Genomic DNA, 17,322 nt, shown 5'->3' with positions numbered 1-17,322 from the left:
TTATTTTAATTAAGAAATAATTCATTGGGCTTAAATTCATTAAGAATTTACCACAGGTTGGCCCTTTATTCTAAATAGTTAACCATAAGTGACAGAGAAAGGTAAAATATGGTATAAAGAGCCATTATGTGTTAAAATCAATATTAGTGTGAAGGCATATATTTGGTGTTAGTAATTATCTAACTTGTCGATTAGGATGAAAGGATGTCAACAATTTTTTTATTCAGATTTGTTAACATTTCAATATTTTACTGACTTTCAGTTTTGCATTCCTGCATTTTAATATATTCCTAATTTGCACAGACAAGAAACATAATGGCCCTAATACCATCATTGGGTTTTTGAATAGTCCTGAAAAAAGAACAAAATGATTAAAATAGCTTCATTACTTACATTTCTACTAGCATTAGACATCTCAGCCAAGACAGCAGCCACCATTGTAGCACTGAGGTCTCTGATAACAGTAGATTCCAACACATTACTTTTATATACAGACATCAATATTTCTGTTACTGGTCCTTTCAATGAGTTCAATACCTGAATAAAGATAGCAATCAGGATCAATAGAAAATAAACTTTTTGTCACATATTTCTTAACTACAGAGCAGAATGACTACATATTCTAAGAGCTATGTGTTGTTTTTATGCAACTGAGTATTGAAATAAGCCTGGCCTACTAACCTTTTATGAAATTGCTTTTAACCAATCATATGCCAAGAAATGTATTGGAGGTAAGATAAATGAAATATTTAGGCCACTTGGCCTTCAAGGTGGTTCTATCAGATATGAATAAAAAAAATACCTTTATTCCATTTTCTTTGTTTTTGCTTATGTGAACTGCCAAGGAAACAAATGTCTTGCCAAAAAAGTCTGATATGAGGTTACCATGGTGGCTGTTACTATTGTTGTCAACAACATGGTAACTGAGCAAAATAAACTCAGTCACCTGATAAAAACATGTTATTATCTGTGGCAGTAAGATCAATGCAGAATCTGAAAAAAAGAGATAATGAATTAACATTCAAATAATATCACTATCATACCTATGATACCAGAGATTACATTTTGATAGAAGAACATATCCAATCTCCACCCAACCACCAATCTCCATGAGGAAACTAATATACAAACACTAATTGTATGTACAATCAATCATCATTCCTTCTTTGTCTGTCTCGAACAGATGCACAGACCGAAAAAATAATGCCCCTAGGTGGGGCTTAAAAATGTTTTGTTTTTTCTTTTGTTTTTGCTCAAATGTCGAAAAATTTGTTTGCCCAAGTTTTTTAAGTATATGCAAAGAAAACATGACATTTAAGGTGAACAAAAAGCTGTATTATGGCTTCAGACCACAATAAATTTCCTTTGTTCGTTCCTATAATATGGGGTATTTTTTCTTAAGTATTCTGACTACTGTTTTCTTTGAAATGTTTACTATTAAAGTGGTCCTATCAGTTGCATTTATATTGAAATAAGTGAAACTTGTGAGAAAAATTTATTGTTGAAAGTGAAATTAGTTTTTCGGCCTAAATGAAAGTAGGGTAGAAATTAGCCCTCAGGATTTATTCAAGATTCACATTATACCATTGACATGTAAATGTGGCTCTCATAAGAAAAAGCAATGATTGATTGTCCTGGGAAAAGTCTATTTTATTAGAATAATAATGGTCTATAAGCATTTAAATTTATTTCATGTTTGATGTGGTGCAATTTTTTTAATACAATTTGACTTTTACAAAGAAATGCATTGTAACCAATGGGAAGAATAATTGTGATCTGATGCCTTTTATAATAACAGAACTATTTTACATTCGAGAAGTATTAATAGGCATCATTCATAAATACATGATTTAAGCACACCTTCATCTGACTAAATAGATTTAAAAGTTTTAGGTTAATAAGTGTTACTTTTTTTTGTTGTTGTTGGTGATTGTGGCTTCTTCTACCACCTGTGAAGTGATCTATAATCATTTATTGAGACTTTCAACTTTCAACTTTCTTCTAAAAAGAATATTCGATTTGTCAATGGAATTATAGAAAAAGATCATACACAACTTGAATTTTACTGATGTTTCACCAATTGACAAAAAATTAAACTTTTTTTATTTTTTTGGGGAATGTCAATGTCAAACTTTGAAAAATAATGTTTCCTTACCTGCTTGTAAGCAATCTGAACAAAAATAAGCAATTTGAACGGAAAAATCTTCATCAGCTATCCCAATCAAAAACATGTTACTGCAAACACTTAATAAACCCTGAAATACAAATGATTAATTGCCATCATAAGATCATTTTAAGATATTGAACACATGGATCAGAAGTGGATTACTCCACCCACTTATAAAGCTACATATATGGTTAATGCAGTCTTTTTACAAGTCCCACTCCATGCATTGCTTTATTGCCCTTCTACTTCACAGTCTGGGATCTGCAACTGTGGATGTTAACAATATAGGTGTCTGCATGTCTGCATTATCAAGGGGGAGAGGGGGGGGGGGGGGGGGGGGGGGCTATCCTGTTGGTTCTTTGCTCACTTCAGCAATGCAATGTCTAATATTGCATAAATATTTTAGGGCAGTAAGTCCTATAAGGAGTTCATGGCTAGCTTTTTTTATTTTTGGACATTTTGTTGTCAATACTTTCTATCCATTTATTATTGTTTTCAAGATAAGATAGATATATAGTTTTGAAAATTTTATTATGTCAAATTCTGTACCTATTATGGTTTTGAAGATATTAAAAACAACTAAACTAGAGGCTCTAAAGAGCCTGTGACTCTCACCTTGATCTATGTGCATATTAAACAAAGAACACAGATGATTATTGACAAAATTGTGTTTTGGTGATGGATTGGTGGTGTGTTTGTAGATCTTACTTTACTGAACATTCTTGCTGATTACAATTATCTCTATCTAACATGAACTTAGTGGTTACAGAGGAAAATATTTTGTAAAAATTTACAAAAAGTTACAAAATTTACTAACAAGGGATTGCCTGATTGGTTTAAACATTTTAGGGCAGGAAGATTTTCACTAAATGAACAATTTTATCAGATTTGCTCTAAATACTTTGGTTTCAGAGATATGTGCCAAAAACGATATTTTCACTATGTACTATTTTTTGCTGTGACACATTTTTAAAACTAGATACCCTAATGATGATTGTGGACTGGTTTGGTTAAATTTCCCAGTATATTCAGAGGAGAAGATTTTTGTAAAAGATCACAAAAATTTACAAAAATTTGTTAAAAATTGACTATAAAGGGCAATAACTCTTTAAGGGATCAACTGACCATTTTGGTCATGTTGACTTGTTAGTAGATCTTACTTTGCTGAACATTTTTGCTATTTACAGTTTATCTCTATCTTTAATAATATTTAAGATAACCAAAAACAGGAAAATTTCCTTAAAATTGCTGATTCAGGGGCAGCACCCCAACAAGGGGTTGGGACGATCCATCTGAAAATTCCAGGGCAGATAGATGTTGACCTGATTAATTTTTTTAATGTCAGATTTGCTCTAAATGCTTTGGTTTCAGAGATATAAGCCAAAGTCTACATTTTACCCCCTATGTTCTATTTTTAGCCATAGCAGCTATCTTGGTTGGTTGGCCGGGTCACCAGACACATTTTTAAAACTATATACCTCAATGATGATCATGGCCAAGTTTGGTTAAATTAAGCGCCGTAGTTTCAGGAGATTTTTGTAAAAGTTAACAACGACAACGAACACCAACATAGATGCCAACCCCCTTTTGACACAATCAGTAACAAACTATCAAATTTTCCGTATTTTTGAAAAGTTTTCAGTGATCATTCATAAACGTGCATTTACCAATAAAAATTACTGACGAGTGGTTGCAAAGTGATGTACACTAAAATTTGTCATTTAACATGTTGTCTGTAGTATGTATTCCATTCATTAATTGTTCAGATGTTCTCGACTCAAACATTTTTGTTTTGTCAAGGAGAAGTAGAGAAAGGGGAAAAGCTACTTAATAAAATGCAAGTTTGCCTCTTCGGAAGTCAGTTAGTTACCCAACAATAGGTTAATAACTCCCGAGAAACCGGAAGCATTACATTGGCGTTTCCTAAATACTGGACCAGGACGGAAAAGTAATCATAAAAATCCGCGTTTTACAAAATTGAACGTCGATGATTGGGAATCCGTAACTATTCGACTTTGACCGTAATAGCGTAGTTTTTATCGCAAAATCGGAAAAACTACGGAAAAATCGTAATGGTTGGCATCTATGCACCAAGTGATGAGGCCAGGTGAGCTAACTGACAGGTCAGGAAGGGCCCTGGTTGCACAGTGTGAGGCACATTGCAAATTTAGATAAGAATACAAACAAAGCATATATTCATCAAGAAAAGATAGTCGTAGACAATCTATTGCTACTTTAATGAGGGGAGGGGGGGGGGGGGGGGGAGAGGTAGGGGGTAAACAGATCACAAAAGGGAATTAACTTCTTGAAAAGCAGCTGAATGTTTTGTAAATCAAATCACATACTATTAGTAAAGGGAAACCAAGCTTATCAGTGATCTAAATCTGTGTTTGTCTAACTTCTAAATATATCTAATGAAATTATTCCTTTAAATAGTGATTTTCAGTTCTTGCTTTTGCATTTTTCTCAACACCTCAAAGCAAGTGTTTAGTCAAAATTCATGAAAATTAAGCAATCCAAATCTATTCTAATCAAAGTGTTGGGTACCCCCTTAATTATGATTAGTTTTCAAATTCTAGAGATAATGTCAGGAACTAAATTTGATGTTAGATTTAGAAAATTCTTATTCGCAGGTCCCTAATAAACTTGCTTTATAAATACAGGACACTGAAAGGATCAATTTTGGGAAAGTTAAGTTTGACTGGTTAGGCCAAAATAAAAAGATTGTATGTTTGCCCAAACGCGACCGACCCAAAATAAACCCGCCGACTCAAATTCTTTTTTTTACGTTTTTTTGAAGAAATTTTTTTTTTCGGATTTTTTTTGGGTCCGCTCCGTCATCGTACAAAACTTAATGTTTGTCGTCTTTGCGTTTGAAAGTAACTGTGAATAAGATTAAAAGAAAGCGTATAAGAGACGCAGTTAATCGATATTCGATGTTCTCTGTTTTTATCTTCTGATTTAACGAACGTAAAGAAGTAAAACATGTATAGTGGCACAGTTTTATTTACGCTGTAGTTGTCTGTACTACCAAACCCTTACCTATATGCTCAATGTTAATTTCATCGTGTTATCGAATATCTGATAAGAATATTAAGGTAGATTTGTTCAAAACCATGTGCAATCGAATATTTTCAATGTTATTCTGACAGGAAATGGATCCGGAAGTTGCGAATTTACAATCTAGCAAGAAGATTTTGTTTTTACTGATTAAAAAGGAATTATTTCTTGATAAATTGTTGTCTTTAATTATAATCTTCCTTAATCATGTAAATTAGATGCCCTTTTATTCAAATAGTTCAAATTTACAAGTCTCATTAGACAAGATCAGTACGTTGCTGTTTGGGAGAATTTGATAAAAACTATAATTGCTCACAGAATCAGAAATATAATCTTAACTGAATGTAACTCCTTCTGAATAATTTATTGCAATATAAATATAAATCCCTTTTGACAAGAGAAATCTGACTTTTGTCAGAAATATTTTTTTCACATGTGCAAAAGTAAAAACATGTTATCAACGCCATATTGGATTTTTATACAAATTTGTGAGGAATTAAGCCTCTAGAACCACGACCTAAAAATAAATAGTCTTCAGAAAACGTTAACTTTATGCAATTATATTTTATCAATAATGATTATTTTCAAAAATTAAACTTGATTATTTAAAGAAATAAAATTATAACAAATACGTTTTTAGTTTGGAGATTCTACAGAACATGCTTTGATCTATTTATAGCCAAATTAGTTTACCTGTGTGATAATGTAAAATATAAATTTGTTTTTGTTTTCAAAACATAAAAAAGACACAAACTATTAAAGGATGGTAGATAATAATTCATATTAATATTTTAGGACATTTAATCTATTTTAATAGAAATAGGATTTAAAAACTGCAAACAAATTTAATCATTACATAATCAGCTGATATTTTTTTTTACATAAACATCGTGTTGATGGAACTGTTGAAAATCACTTCATAAATCCACCAGCCCTTTCACACAGTTAGCAATTGTCAGGGTTATAAACATCTCAGGATACAAATCATATGGTAGACTAATTTATTGATAGAGGTTTTAAAGTCATGGCTTTTGGTTGTCTCTACAAAGGTTTGACGAAAAAAAAAGATATACGGTTTTAAGATCTTTTAATATTTTCATGCAAATTCTGAAAAAAAAAAAAAAAAAAAAAGAATTTGCCTACCTACCTACCCACACCCAGTCATCATGGGTCGGGTTTGGGCAAACTGAAATATTTTTAATTGTGGCCTTATGTAGTTATAGAGACATGAGAAGGAGACAGAGATCAAACAAGAGGAAATTAATATACAGTCTGCAACTATATAGACATGTGCCTACAATATTTGTCAAGCTCAAAAATCTTCGAATGACTAAACATCTGCCATTAAATTATTTTCCTTTGCTTATATTTCATTTGTTTATTGATTTATAGTATTTTTCTGTTCTATAAGGATGTCATAATATGGGACTACAAGCTGATTTTAAACAAAGGAATAAAGGATTTGAAAAATGAATATCTGTAGGAAAATGGAGGGTCAAAGTTCATAGTATCATTATTCTGCAGATATTCCACTTTTTCATATTTTTTTTTATAATATACAATAATATAGCTTTTCAATTATTTTTTTTCCTCACCTGTATTACATTTGATGCAAGGTCAATTGCATGTGGTTTTGCCTTTCCAATAGAGCGTTTTCTGGATCTACCTCCAGACAATAACACAGTAGCATCTACATTATATAAAGTACGGCTAAATACACCTTGAGTAAAATCTTGTGTATTTGAATGAGTGTTGTTATCTGTTTCAGAAGACAGACTGGTAGAATTATTTGACCTTGACTGATCTTGTGATTCTAATACAGGTAGCAGGTGAGAATCACTCCAGGTAATTACTTGACCAAGCTTCAGTATTGCACTATTATCACCCTGAAAAAATTACAATAGATTATGAGTACTATTTGGGTCCAAAAGTTGAATTTTGAGATTTTCATCAAAATAATGCCAAAAAATAAAAGAATTTATGAAGAAAAAATTATCAAAACATGAACAAAACTCTGAACATGGAGTTAGTGAATGAAATAAAGACATAAATAATTTCAGACAAGTTTTTATTGATATTTATTAAGAAGATCTCCCAATTGAGTCATAGTAGCCAGGGAAGCCATCGTCTCAAGAGTAGCTTCTGTTTGGGGCAGCTGTAGGTGAAAGGGTTAATGCCTCCGACATCTAGCGACAGGGGCATAAATACATGATTTCGAATGGGAATCTCAACCATATTCAAGATATTAAAATAATGTCAACAAAAATGTGTTCAAAGTACACGCCCCACTCGCATTATCATTTTCCTTGTTCAATGGACCCTGAAATTGGGTAAAAAATCTCATTTGGCATTAAAATAAGAAAGATCATACAACAGGGAACATGTGTACTAAGTTTCAAGTTGACTGGACTTTAACTTCATCAAAAAATACCTTGACCAAAAACTTTAATCTGAAACTCGCTATTTCATTTTCTATGTTCAATGAACCGTGGAAGTTGGGTCAAAAGTCTAATTTGGCTTTAAAATTAGAAAGATCGTATCATAAGGAACATGTGTACTAAGTTTCTAGTTGATTGGACTTCAGCTTCATCAAAAAGTACCTTGACAAAAAAATTTAACCTGAAACTCCCACTTTCATTTTCTATGTTCAGTGGACTGTGAAATTGGGGTCAAAAGTCTAATTTGGCTTCAAAATTAGAAAGATCATAGCATAAGGAACATGTGTACTAAGTCTCAAGTTGATTGGACTTCAGCTCCTTGACCAAAAACTTTAACCTGAAGCAGAACAGACGTAGGGACAAACCAACGAAAAGACAGACACACAGACCAGAAAACATAATGCCCCTCTACTTCGTTGGTGGGGCATAAAAAGAAGATGCTTGGAAAGATCTCTGGGGACTATATTTCATTTGATTTTTCTTGTGATATAGAACTCCTTCAAAATTTAGATTTTTGTCCTTTAATTTTTTGTGCAAGTTTGAGGACATTTAATGTTTGAGGTCAAAGGTCAAGATAATAGGTTACCACTGACATAAAATTTAAGTCATATGGTCCAATTACCAATACTGACCGCAATATTGTTATCTCTAATTGCTGTTATCAAGTATCTTTAAACATGAAAAACAGGTAGCTTAAAAAAAAAGTGTTACTAATAACACAGGCATACTCTTCTACATGCTGCTTTTTTTTTTAAATGTTTGTTAAAACTAATTCTTTTCAATATACTAACATCATCATGCAGCAGTACAAGTAGCTTTAGGTACACTGTAAAACATTCCACCAACAAATCATCTGTAAAGTCGTCACCTTCTGTGGGTATCCTGTTTGTCATTCTTCCCTCAATACATTTCTGTAACAGTAACATAATAGTTAAAATATACAAAATTTCAATTAGCAAGAAACTGTCCTTACCAACTACATGTACCTTTAATAGAATTTTTAGTGCCTATTTCATTCCAATGATGCAAACACTGAAATGTCTTGCCTGTTATACTTAACATGATTGATGTTGAATCTGTAACAATTGTTATACATAGATGTTACTTCAAGAATCACATAGATATAGGAAGGTGTGGTGTGAGTGCCAATGAGACAACTCTCCATCCAAATAACAATTTTAAAAAAGTAAACCATTATAGGTTAATGTACGGCCTTCAACACAAAGCCTTGGCTCACACCGAACAACAAGCTATAAAGGGCCCCAAAATTACTAGTGTCACATACACATTACAGTATCAATGAAAACATTGTCAAGTTCAGAAGAAATGAGGTTGGGGATAGTAAGCCTGACTGACAGACATGTAGAACTCACAAGGAACCTATATGCCAAATATTCTTAGCCTATTACTTACAGTAAGTGAAATTCTATACATTTTTTACAAGCAGTCATTGAACAATGACATATCACAGACAGAAACTTTGTAACATAAGGCATCTGTATACAAGGTTTAAAACCTCCAGGTCTTCTAATTTCATATTTTTAAAGCTTTATACCATCAGTTTATGTGACCATGTGCCACAACCAGAGTGTAAAGCCTTTGTCTAGCATTCTTGAGATATTTGCACTGGCAATAAAAAAAACCTATTCCATAATGGATACTTTACACACCAAAAAAGTATATATATTTACAAAATATCTCTTCAAACAAGTAAAAAAAAATGGGACCTAAAACCATTAACTATAAGCAATTTTGTTAACTTAATCTTGAGTACAGCTGTACTTTAGTGAAAGGTTGTTTAAATGTCTCACCCTGACATCTTGTAATGTTGCTATCAGTTCTACTACATTGTCTCTATATTTTGACAGAATAATAGCTTGACAAGTTGGATGCTTTATCAGGTAGGATATATACTCTAGTCCCAGCTGTGGCCGTGGTGCACTAGGCTCTACAAAACCAACACTCTTCCTTGTTCTTTTTACAGTCTGAAAGCAAATATCACATACGTTATACCAAAAGGAGAGCTTTCTTAATACAAAATGGCATTCTTGAATTCATCTTTATTTAAGTCTATGAAGGAATAAGGGAAACCTCAAAATTATTTGGACACCAAAAACAAAATAGGAGGTCAACAATAAAAGTATAGGCAGTCTGCGCCAAAAACTTTTCCAACTTCTAGTCCGAAGACCAATATTCCGCCATTCTTATGTGCATAAACTAAGTTTTGCAAATACTTGCTAGTCCAAATAAAATTTTAAAAGTCTGGGGCATCAGACTAGTGGCTAATGGTTTGACTGTATAGGTTGAAGATTCTGGCAAAGGTTCATGTAATTCTGATTTTGGGTTATGGAGAATCTGATAAAAACTTGCTAATAGTGAGTAGATTCCATACTAAATACACATTTGGATAATAGATTATACAGAAATAAATCAAGGGGTGCTAAAGAAAAAATGTAAAATTCTATTAAAGTTTTACAATATTCTGTAAAGTGGTTTAGGAGAAATAGCTAGTCACAATCCTTAAGTAGACAGGGGAAAATTGATTTGCTGCTGGAAAAGTAAAATCATCTTCATTGAAATGAGACCTGCCAGTACTTATGCAACATCATAACAAATATAATTGACCTGCATCTAGATGTTCCCAATAAACTGATCTAATCACTAACTAATTCATTGTTGGAAACAGTATTCCCATGGCCAAGTCTTCCTTTTTTCAATTAGGATATAAGCGACACAAAATCAAAGGATGAGGGAATGCTTAATCATGTTAATGATGGCTATATCTCTTTATTGAAAATGGAAATAGTTGAAAACTACAGATACAAACTAAAATATATTACTGTAGCATAAGATGCCAAAATGTTCTTCACTGCTTTAGGCATTGATGCTTTTATCCATTCATCCACCATTTCAAAAACATCCTCAATTTTCCCCCAGTTACACATGACCTCTAAAAAGCATCCATAGTCCTCAGTCTCATTTTCTTCCATTTTCCTCAATTTGGACAGACAACTTCGACTATAAATAGAAAATTTCTGTATATTTTCAAAATTATTGCAATTACCCTAATTTTTTTACATTTTTACCTATTCTGTCTGTTTGTTTTGTTCACACATCTTTGTCAATATAATGAAATTTTATGTGACTGTCATACAAATGAGGTTTAGCTAGCTAAAAACCAGGTTTAATCCAACATTTTCTACATAAGAAAATGCCTGTAACAAGTCAGTGATATGACAGTTGTTATCCATTAATTTGATGTGTCTGAGCTTTTGATTCTGACATTTGATTAGGGACTTTCCATTTTGAATTTTCCTCTGAAGCAGTATTTTTGTGATTTTAATGTTTACTTACAATTTGTAAATGAAAAATGATAATGAACAATGAAATGAATTATTACAAATGAATTTTTAACTGAAATTTCTTCATGATAAAATTCTGGAAACCCTGTGTCTCACCTAAAACGGCAGATTTGAATTTTAAAATGTGATGTTGCCTGTAAAAAGTCAGTCAATTTATCAGTAAAATATGACTCAAGTATTTTTTTTGGAAAGACAAGTTTTCAAAATGCACACTATTATAAAATCCTCATAATTAAACTAGTTACCGAGATATATATATATGCACTTGGAGGTCAAATGCTTTTCTAAAGCGACCAATCCAGCTCCCTCTAGTCTAGATGAGTAATCTGCCAAAAAATCTGCCAGTTAGCCTCACTTCTTAACATAGTCTTTGCTTTTTTATGTATTTTTTTTTATATTTCTAAAGATTACTACTTGCCTTCTTCCAAAACACAGGCAAAATCATATATATTTCACTGATTTATGATACCTTCCTTTGAAAACCCCTAAAGATTGCTGATATCCAGGATAACTAGTACCTTTCAATGACATAAAACTATAGTTACCTGACACTAGGTACAGATTTAGAGGGCAGGTTACCAGCTATCATAATCAGTGACGTCAATATCTGTGAATCCTTAAATAAAAAAGTTTATATGAACAATTATATCAAATGTACAATAACACCAACTAAGTTCAGAGGAGATGTGTTTACAAGATATATATAAATATACTCTTTAAGAAATGCAATTCATGATGCAAAATTGTTACAATTTTTTTTAATATTTAATGAACTCAGATGGAATTTTCCCTTAAGACAGAGAGCAAAAAATATTATGATGAATTAAAACTGGGTGGTTTGGGTGAAATTTGTGTTGAGGGAAACACATTCCTGTTTACAGTCAAGTGACAATTTCAATAATATTGACTTGTTTGTAGATCATGTATTACTTATAATTTCTGCTATTCAATGTTGTAATACTATATACAGTAGTATAAGTTTTAGTATTATATGGCATGTAGTTATCCTGCAATTGGGTGTCTTATTTTACATATACAACCCAACAGATATCCCTAGGCTGTATCTGTATGCTATACAGAGATATCGCATAAAAGCTCCGCCCACAGCTGGACTACGTGTGTGTATTGCTGTTGATGAGTGTTGTATGAACCTACGTGACCTCAGAATGTGTATTGCAGTTGCATTCCAATGATGTATTGCTTGACCTTATGTGAACTACAGATTAATTTACGTTCTGTTTCAAGCATTTCTTTAGAGCAAGGAGAATTCCAACCATATGATATGTGCTAGCTAGCTCATTGTATGTACTTGTCCTTGCAAAGTTTGATCTGATTATTTACATTGATTGAACAATACATGCTTTTATAATAAACATGGGTTAAATTACAATAGAGGTGTTTAATAATGTCTTACACTGAAGGCTTTAAACATTTCAGGTAAAGCAACCATGAACTTATTCTGTAATCCAACTAAAATCTCTTTGTTACATGTCTGTAAAATAAAATACCATATAAGCAGTCATTTAAATACATTCAAAACTTAAGGCATATAAAATCTGGAAAACAAATTTGACTTTCATTAAACCAAAGAATAGCATTTAAAATGTAAATTTCTAGGATTTTTTTTTAAATAGTGATGGCAATTGGGGAAGGGGATTATATCACTTTTTGGGTCTCATTTTAACACACTGATATAACCAGTGGCAGATCCAGAAGTTTTCATAAGTGGGGGCCCACTGCCTGCCTAAGAAGGGGCCAGCTTCAGTGATTCCCTATATAATCAACCAATTTTTTCCCACAAAAGGGAGGGGGGGGGGGGGGGGAAACCCCGCTTAATCCGCCTCTGATAACAGCAATGTTTCTTCAGACTGGCTTTGGATGAAATATCAATCATGATTAAGTATTATATGAAGGTATGCTTAAAAACAGTGCTATATTCCACCAGAATAATTTTATAATTCACTATACTTTGAATTTTAAGTAGTGATCTTACCACTATTAGTGAATTTGCAATGCTTCTTCCAAGCTTTTGAGACTGTGAACAATTGGTGTCATTAGGGTTTCAATGGTTACAAAATCCAGATAATCAACATTTAATGAGGATGCTTGAATAAACTTTCAAAATATATGCCAAATAGTTTCAAAAAAGTTTTTTTTATTGGCCTATGAGAATAAAAAATTGCAGTTTAGTTAAAACATATTTATTTATAGTGGATTGGAAAAACAAATTATAACAACTTATATCAATCCTTCACCACTTTGCTATTGTGAGTGCTGCCTAGTAGCAGAACAGAATTAGCCTGCTCTTTTTCAAAATCTACAAGGGTGTCTTTTACGTGTGAGAGAAATTGCTCTCTTTTAAAATTGGTCAGCTAATTATCGTCCCCTTCCAACAGACTATTATAGTTTTTTAGACCATACTCACAAATGGTGTAAAGGGAGGGCCGAAAACTCAGTCCCTGAAATTTTCTCCCAAAAACGAGGATTGAACCAGGAACCTGTGTGTTTGTAGTCCAAGCGCTAACCACTACACCACGGCTCTTATATTGTGATTTGTGCTACATTTGTCATTGGAATAAAACCAGATATACCCTTCCTTAAGATGGACAGAATAGAATTAAATGAAAAATGTGATTTACATTAGGGTTTAATTGGATTTAACTCCAGTGTATCTGCACCCATTGATGTTTAATCAGGACTTTTTAATTTTCATGCATAAATCCCTTAAACTTTCACACTATAACACCTTATCGCATAAAAAAAGTATGTTCTATTTGGACAAAACAGTTATAAGGAAAAAAAAAATTAATTTTCAATGGGACGTCTTTGTGCATTATATTATGTGTCCCTAATCCCCACCATGTTTGCTACAAAATCAACATTCAATGACAAAATTTGATAGGCCTTCTTATCAATCCCTTAATGTTTTAAATATTTCCAAATGTAATTTTAGAGATTTTTCAAAATATTCAAATTAGAAGCAAATATTAGCTTTGAGGGCAATTTCTTATGTGAACGCTACAAAATGAAGCAGTTTTATAAAGGATCATACATCAACAGACAACAAGAATGTGTTCACAGTCCATGGATGGATGCCCCAATTGCACAGTGGACCGTGATATTGAGGTCAAAGCTCTAATTTGGCATTAAAATTAGAAAGATCGTATAACTGGGAACATGAGTACTAGGTTTCAAGTTGATAGGACTTCAATTTCATCAAAAATTACCTTGACCAAAAACTTTAACCTGAAGCCCAACAGAAGGAAGTACGTTTGGAAGAATGAATGAACCGACCCACAGACCAGAAAAAATAATGCCCATAATGAGACATAATAAATATATTACTTAGCACTTTGCATTCAATTAGAATTGAACCCTATTGTTTTACTTAAATAGGACAACATGCTCATAATGCAGGACAAGCTTACTAACTTTAGTGCAAAACTTTATTATTTAACATGTTTACTGCACAGTGATTTTCAAAATTAGGTAGCAAAATCTTTCAATGTAGTGTTGCATATTTACCTTGTCTAACTCCACAGAAACTGAGTTCCACAACAACACTATAGCTTCAAGAATTCCTGACATAAGTTTGATGTTGTGTACTGAAAGTTCATCTTCTGATACATCAATCTGAAACATGTTATTTGCAATAAAAGTATCTTTATAAAATACAATAATTAAAATATTTTTACTGGTGCTGTCAGTGTATGATTTCAATTCTAGAATATAAGGATTAGAAACAGCCATATTTTACTTGTCAAAAGCTGATGGCAAGTCAATTTCATGTGTAATTATATTATGAGGACTAGAATTTCAATAACAAGAGGCTCAAATTAGCTTGAATCAATCATCTGTGACTTAAAAGAAATATAAAGACATTAATATTCCATGAATTTCACATACATGAAATCTCTAATTAAATCTTTAAGATAATAGCCAAATTTGCCAAAAAAGGGTAATAAGTCACAAACATAGGTAAAAATTGTTATTTAAAAACAACATCTCCTAAAAGGAATCTACAAACACAATATCAGACATTTTGAAAAGGTTAGTAACTGCACTTTAGACCAGAGAAACATGCATCTATTTTTGAAATACATTCATACAATTAACCTCCAAATGTATGGCTAGCCATTTGAGCAAAAAAAACCAGTATTTAGGTTAGAGACCATAATAATAAAACCCCCAAATTGTAAGGGAAAATAAACAAAGGCAGTTAACAAGTATGACCTTTACATAACCAGCTCATTATTTTTGATACAAACATTGTGGTGATGTACCCTGTACCCTACGTATAGCACTGCAGTGTTCAGGGTTAGCAACATTCCATGTTAGTTAAATGCAGCCGCTGCCAGATCACTATCCCAATGCAACAGAATTTGCAGGTTAGAGAAAAATTGTTTATCCAGTTTTTAATGGTACATTTGGGATATATTATTGTGGAAAAAGAGAAATGGAATAATTAAAACTGATCTGTAAGATAGGATCTAGAAATAAGTCAATATACACGATATTGTCTTATTTTTAGATAGTGTGTTACTGATCATTTTCACTTTCAAAGGACAAGGTTCACTTATGGCACAAAATGGCCTAAAATATCAACTTAATCGTAAAACACCAAAAAGGTCTCAATTTGGTTCTTAAATGGGTCTTTTTCAAAAGTCTAAATGCTAAATATATCAATTCTTTTCTAAAAAGTACAAAATATTCTCCAAAGTTTGCCCATTTTTGACATTTTGTCAAAATATGATGATTTTGTGCATTTTTCAGACCTAAAAGCTTTAGAAACACGTTGGCCGCCACCTACGATCCAAAATGTGTTGTAACCAAAAGATTCCAATTTTGATATAGATTTCATCAATATAAAAACTTTTTGGATCGTAGATGGAGGCCAAGGTTAACTATGCCAAAAACAATTCAGATTATGGGGAAAAAGTACCAAAATTGACCTTGTAATACAAATTATGTTTATTTAAGGGGTCATAGCTCCATAAATTTTAAAGGAAAGTGCCAGAAAAAATATTTTTGTCTTACTAGTATTATCACAAGTATTTCTATGTGAAATTTGTAATTTTTTGGCCCGATTTAATAAAACATAAAAAATTCAGGGCCAATTTTAACCCTTCCTGAACCTTCTTCTTTTCAGTCTATTTAGAGCGTGTTCCTGATTATTTGCATTTTCAAATTTTCAATCTATCGTTTATGGTTTTCAATATATTTAATGGTTAAAATCCGTCATTTCATGTAAAATTTCTCAAATCATCCTTCAGAAGTCATGATTGATTTATATGTAAGGAGTCTTACTCTTAAAAATATGTTTCAATTAAGCTTAATATTATCAATGAGACATGGAAATGAGATCTAGGTCAGACGACTATCAAAACAAAGACATGTAAACTATACAATCATGGTAAATTTACAATAAATCCATATACCGTAAAGCGGGTTATTTTTGCAGGGTGTAAAATAGTTTGTATACCCTATTCAATGAAAAGCTTGAAATTTTACATCTGAGAAATAACCTGCTATACGGTACAAGATATAGCTAACCTTTTGCTTATAACTAATTGATTGATGTTTATTGCCACTTTCAGTACTTAAGTGCCATTCATGGCCGCACTTTTTTGGTAGAGAAAGCCTGATTGCTAGGAGAAAACAACCTCCCTTTAATAGGAAAACTGACAATCCTAGTCAATTAAGATTGTACTTAAAAAAGATTATTGATTTGAGGTTTAGAAGGCTCTTATGATTATCAAGAAATATTAAGAAATAATTTTATTGTGGAAAAGCAATGCCAACAAAAATTGGTGCAAAATGGTGATTAAAAATCCAGATTTCAATGAAATCACCAAAATTAATTTTGATTATTTGAATAACTTTTTTTCTTAACCTAAACCCCAAATCGGTCATGTCTGGCAAATATGACCATATTTTACCCTTGTCATGCACAGCTGTGGAAACTATGCTAAACAAACTTTTAAACCATGATTGTACTGATGAAATGTATTGTTCAAGGTCAAAGGATTGATAAAAGGTCAGTTAACAAACCTGAGAGTCATCTTGATCAAGTTTACCACCGTCACCAGAAGCACTGTCATTCAATCTGTTCTTTATTGCTTCTGCCTTCATACATTGTAGTATACATCTACACAACAGTGTGATGTAATTCACTGGAAAAACACAATTATACTTTTGTTACAATAGATTACATGGCAGCTTGTACATGCTCTTTCCATTTGTAGGCAAATCATAAAATCTTAAATTTATCTATCACCTATAATAATGCATAAAA

The 17,322-nt window shown here is 32.2% G+C and overlaps 1 protein-coding gene across 1 annotated transcript in view; it reads right to left on the bottom strand.

The window, feature by feature from the left end:
- The window catches only part of LOC139510183 (condensin-2 complex subunit G2-like), a 49,906-nt gene that overhangs the window by 5,856 nt on the left and 26,728 nt on the right, over positions 1–17,322 (bottom strand). Inside the window, exons 15-25 of the mRNA XM_071296602.1 lie at positions 17,079–17,200; positions 14,553–14,660; positions 12,442–12,519; positions 11,573–11,643; positions 10,506–10,683; positions 9,477–9,650; positions 8,457–8,576; positions 6,823–7,113; positions 2,156–2,255; positions 803–993; positions 394–537 (exon numbers count right to left, since the gene is read on the bottom strand). Of these exons, the coding sequence (XP_071152703.1) occupies positions 394–537; positions 803–993; positions 2,156–2,255; positions 6,823–7,113; positions 8,457–8,576; positions 9,477–9,650; positions 10,506–10,683; positions 11,573–11,643; positions 12,442–12,519; positions 14,553–14,660; positions 17,079–17,200 (1,577 nt within the window). The remainder of the gene's footprint in view (positions 1–393; positions 538–802; positions 994–2,155; positions 2,256–6,822; positions 7,114–8,456; positions 8,577–9,476; positions 9,651–10,505; positions 10,684–11,572; positions 11,644–12,441; positions 12,520–14,552; positions 14,661–17,078; positions 17,201–17,322) is intronic.

This window comes from Mytilus edulis, chromosome 2 (genome assembly GCF_963676685.1).
Source record: "Mytilus edulis chromosome 2, xbMytEdul2.2, whole genome shotgun sequence".
NCBI classification, from domain to species: Eukaryota; Metazoa; Mollusca; class Bivalvia; order Mytilida; family Mytilidae; genus Mytilus; species Mytilus edulis.
Note: the sequence above shows the minus strand (reverse complement) of the source record. Positions and strands in the feature narration are given on the sequence as shown.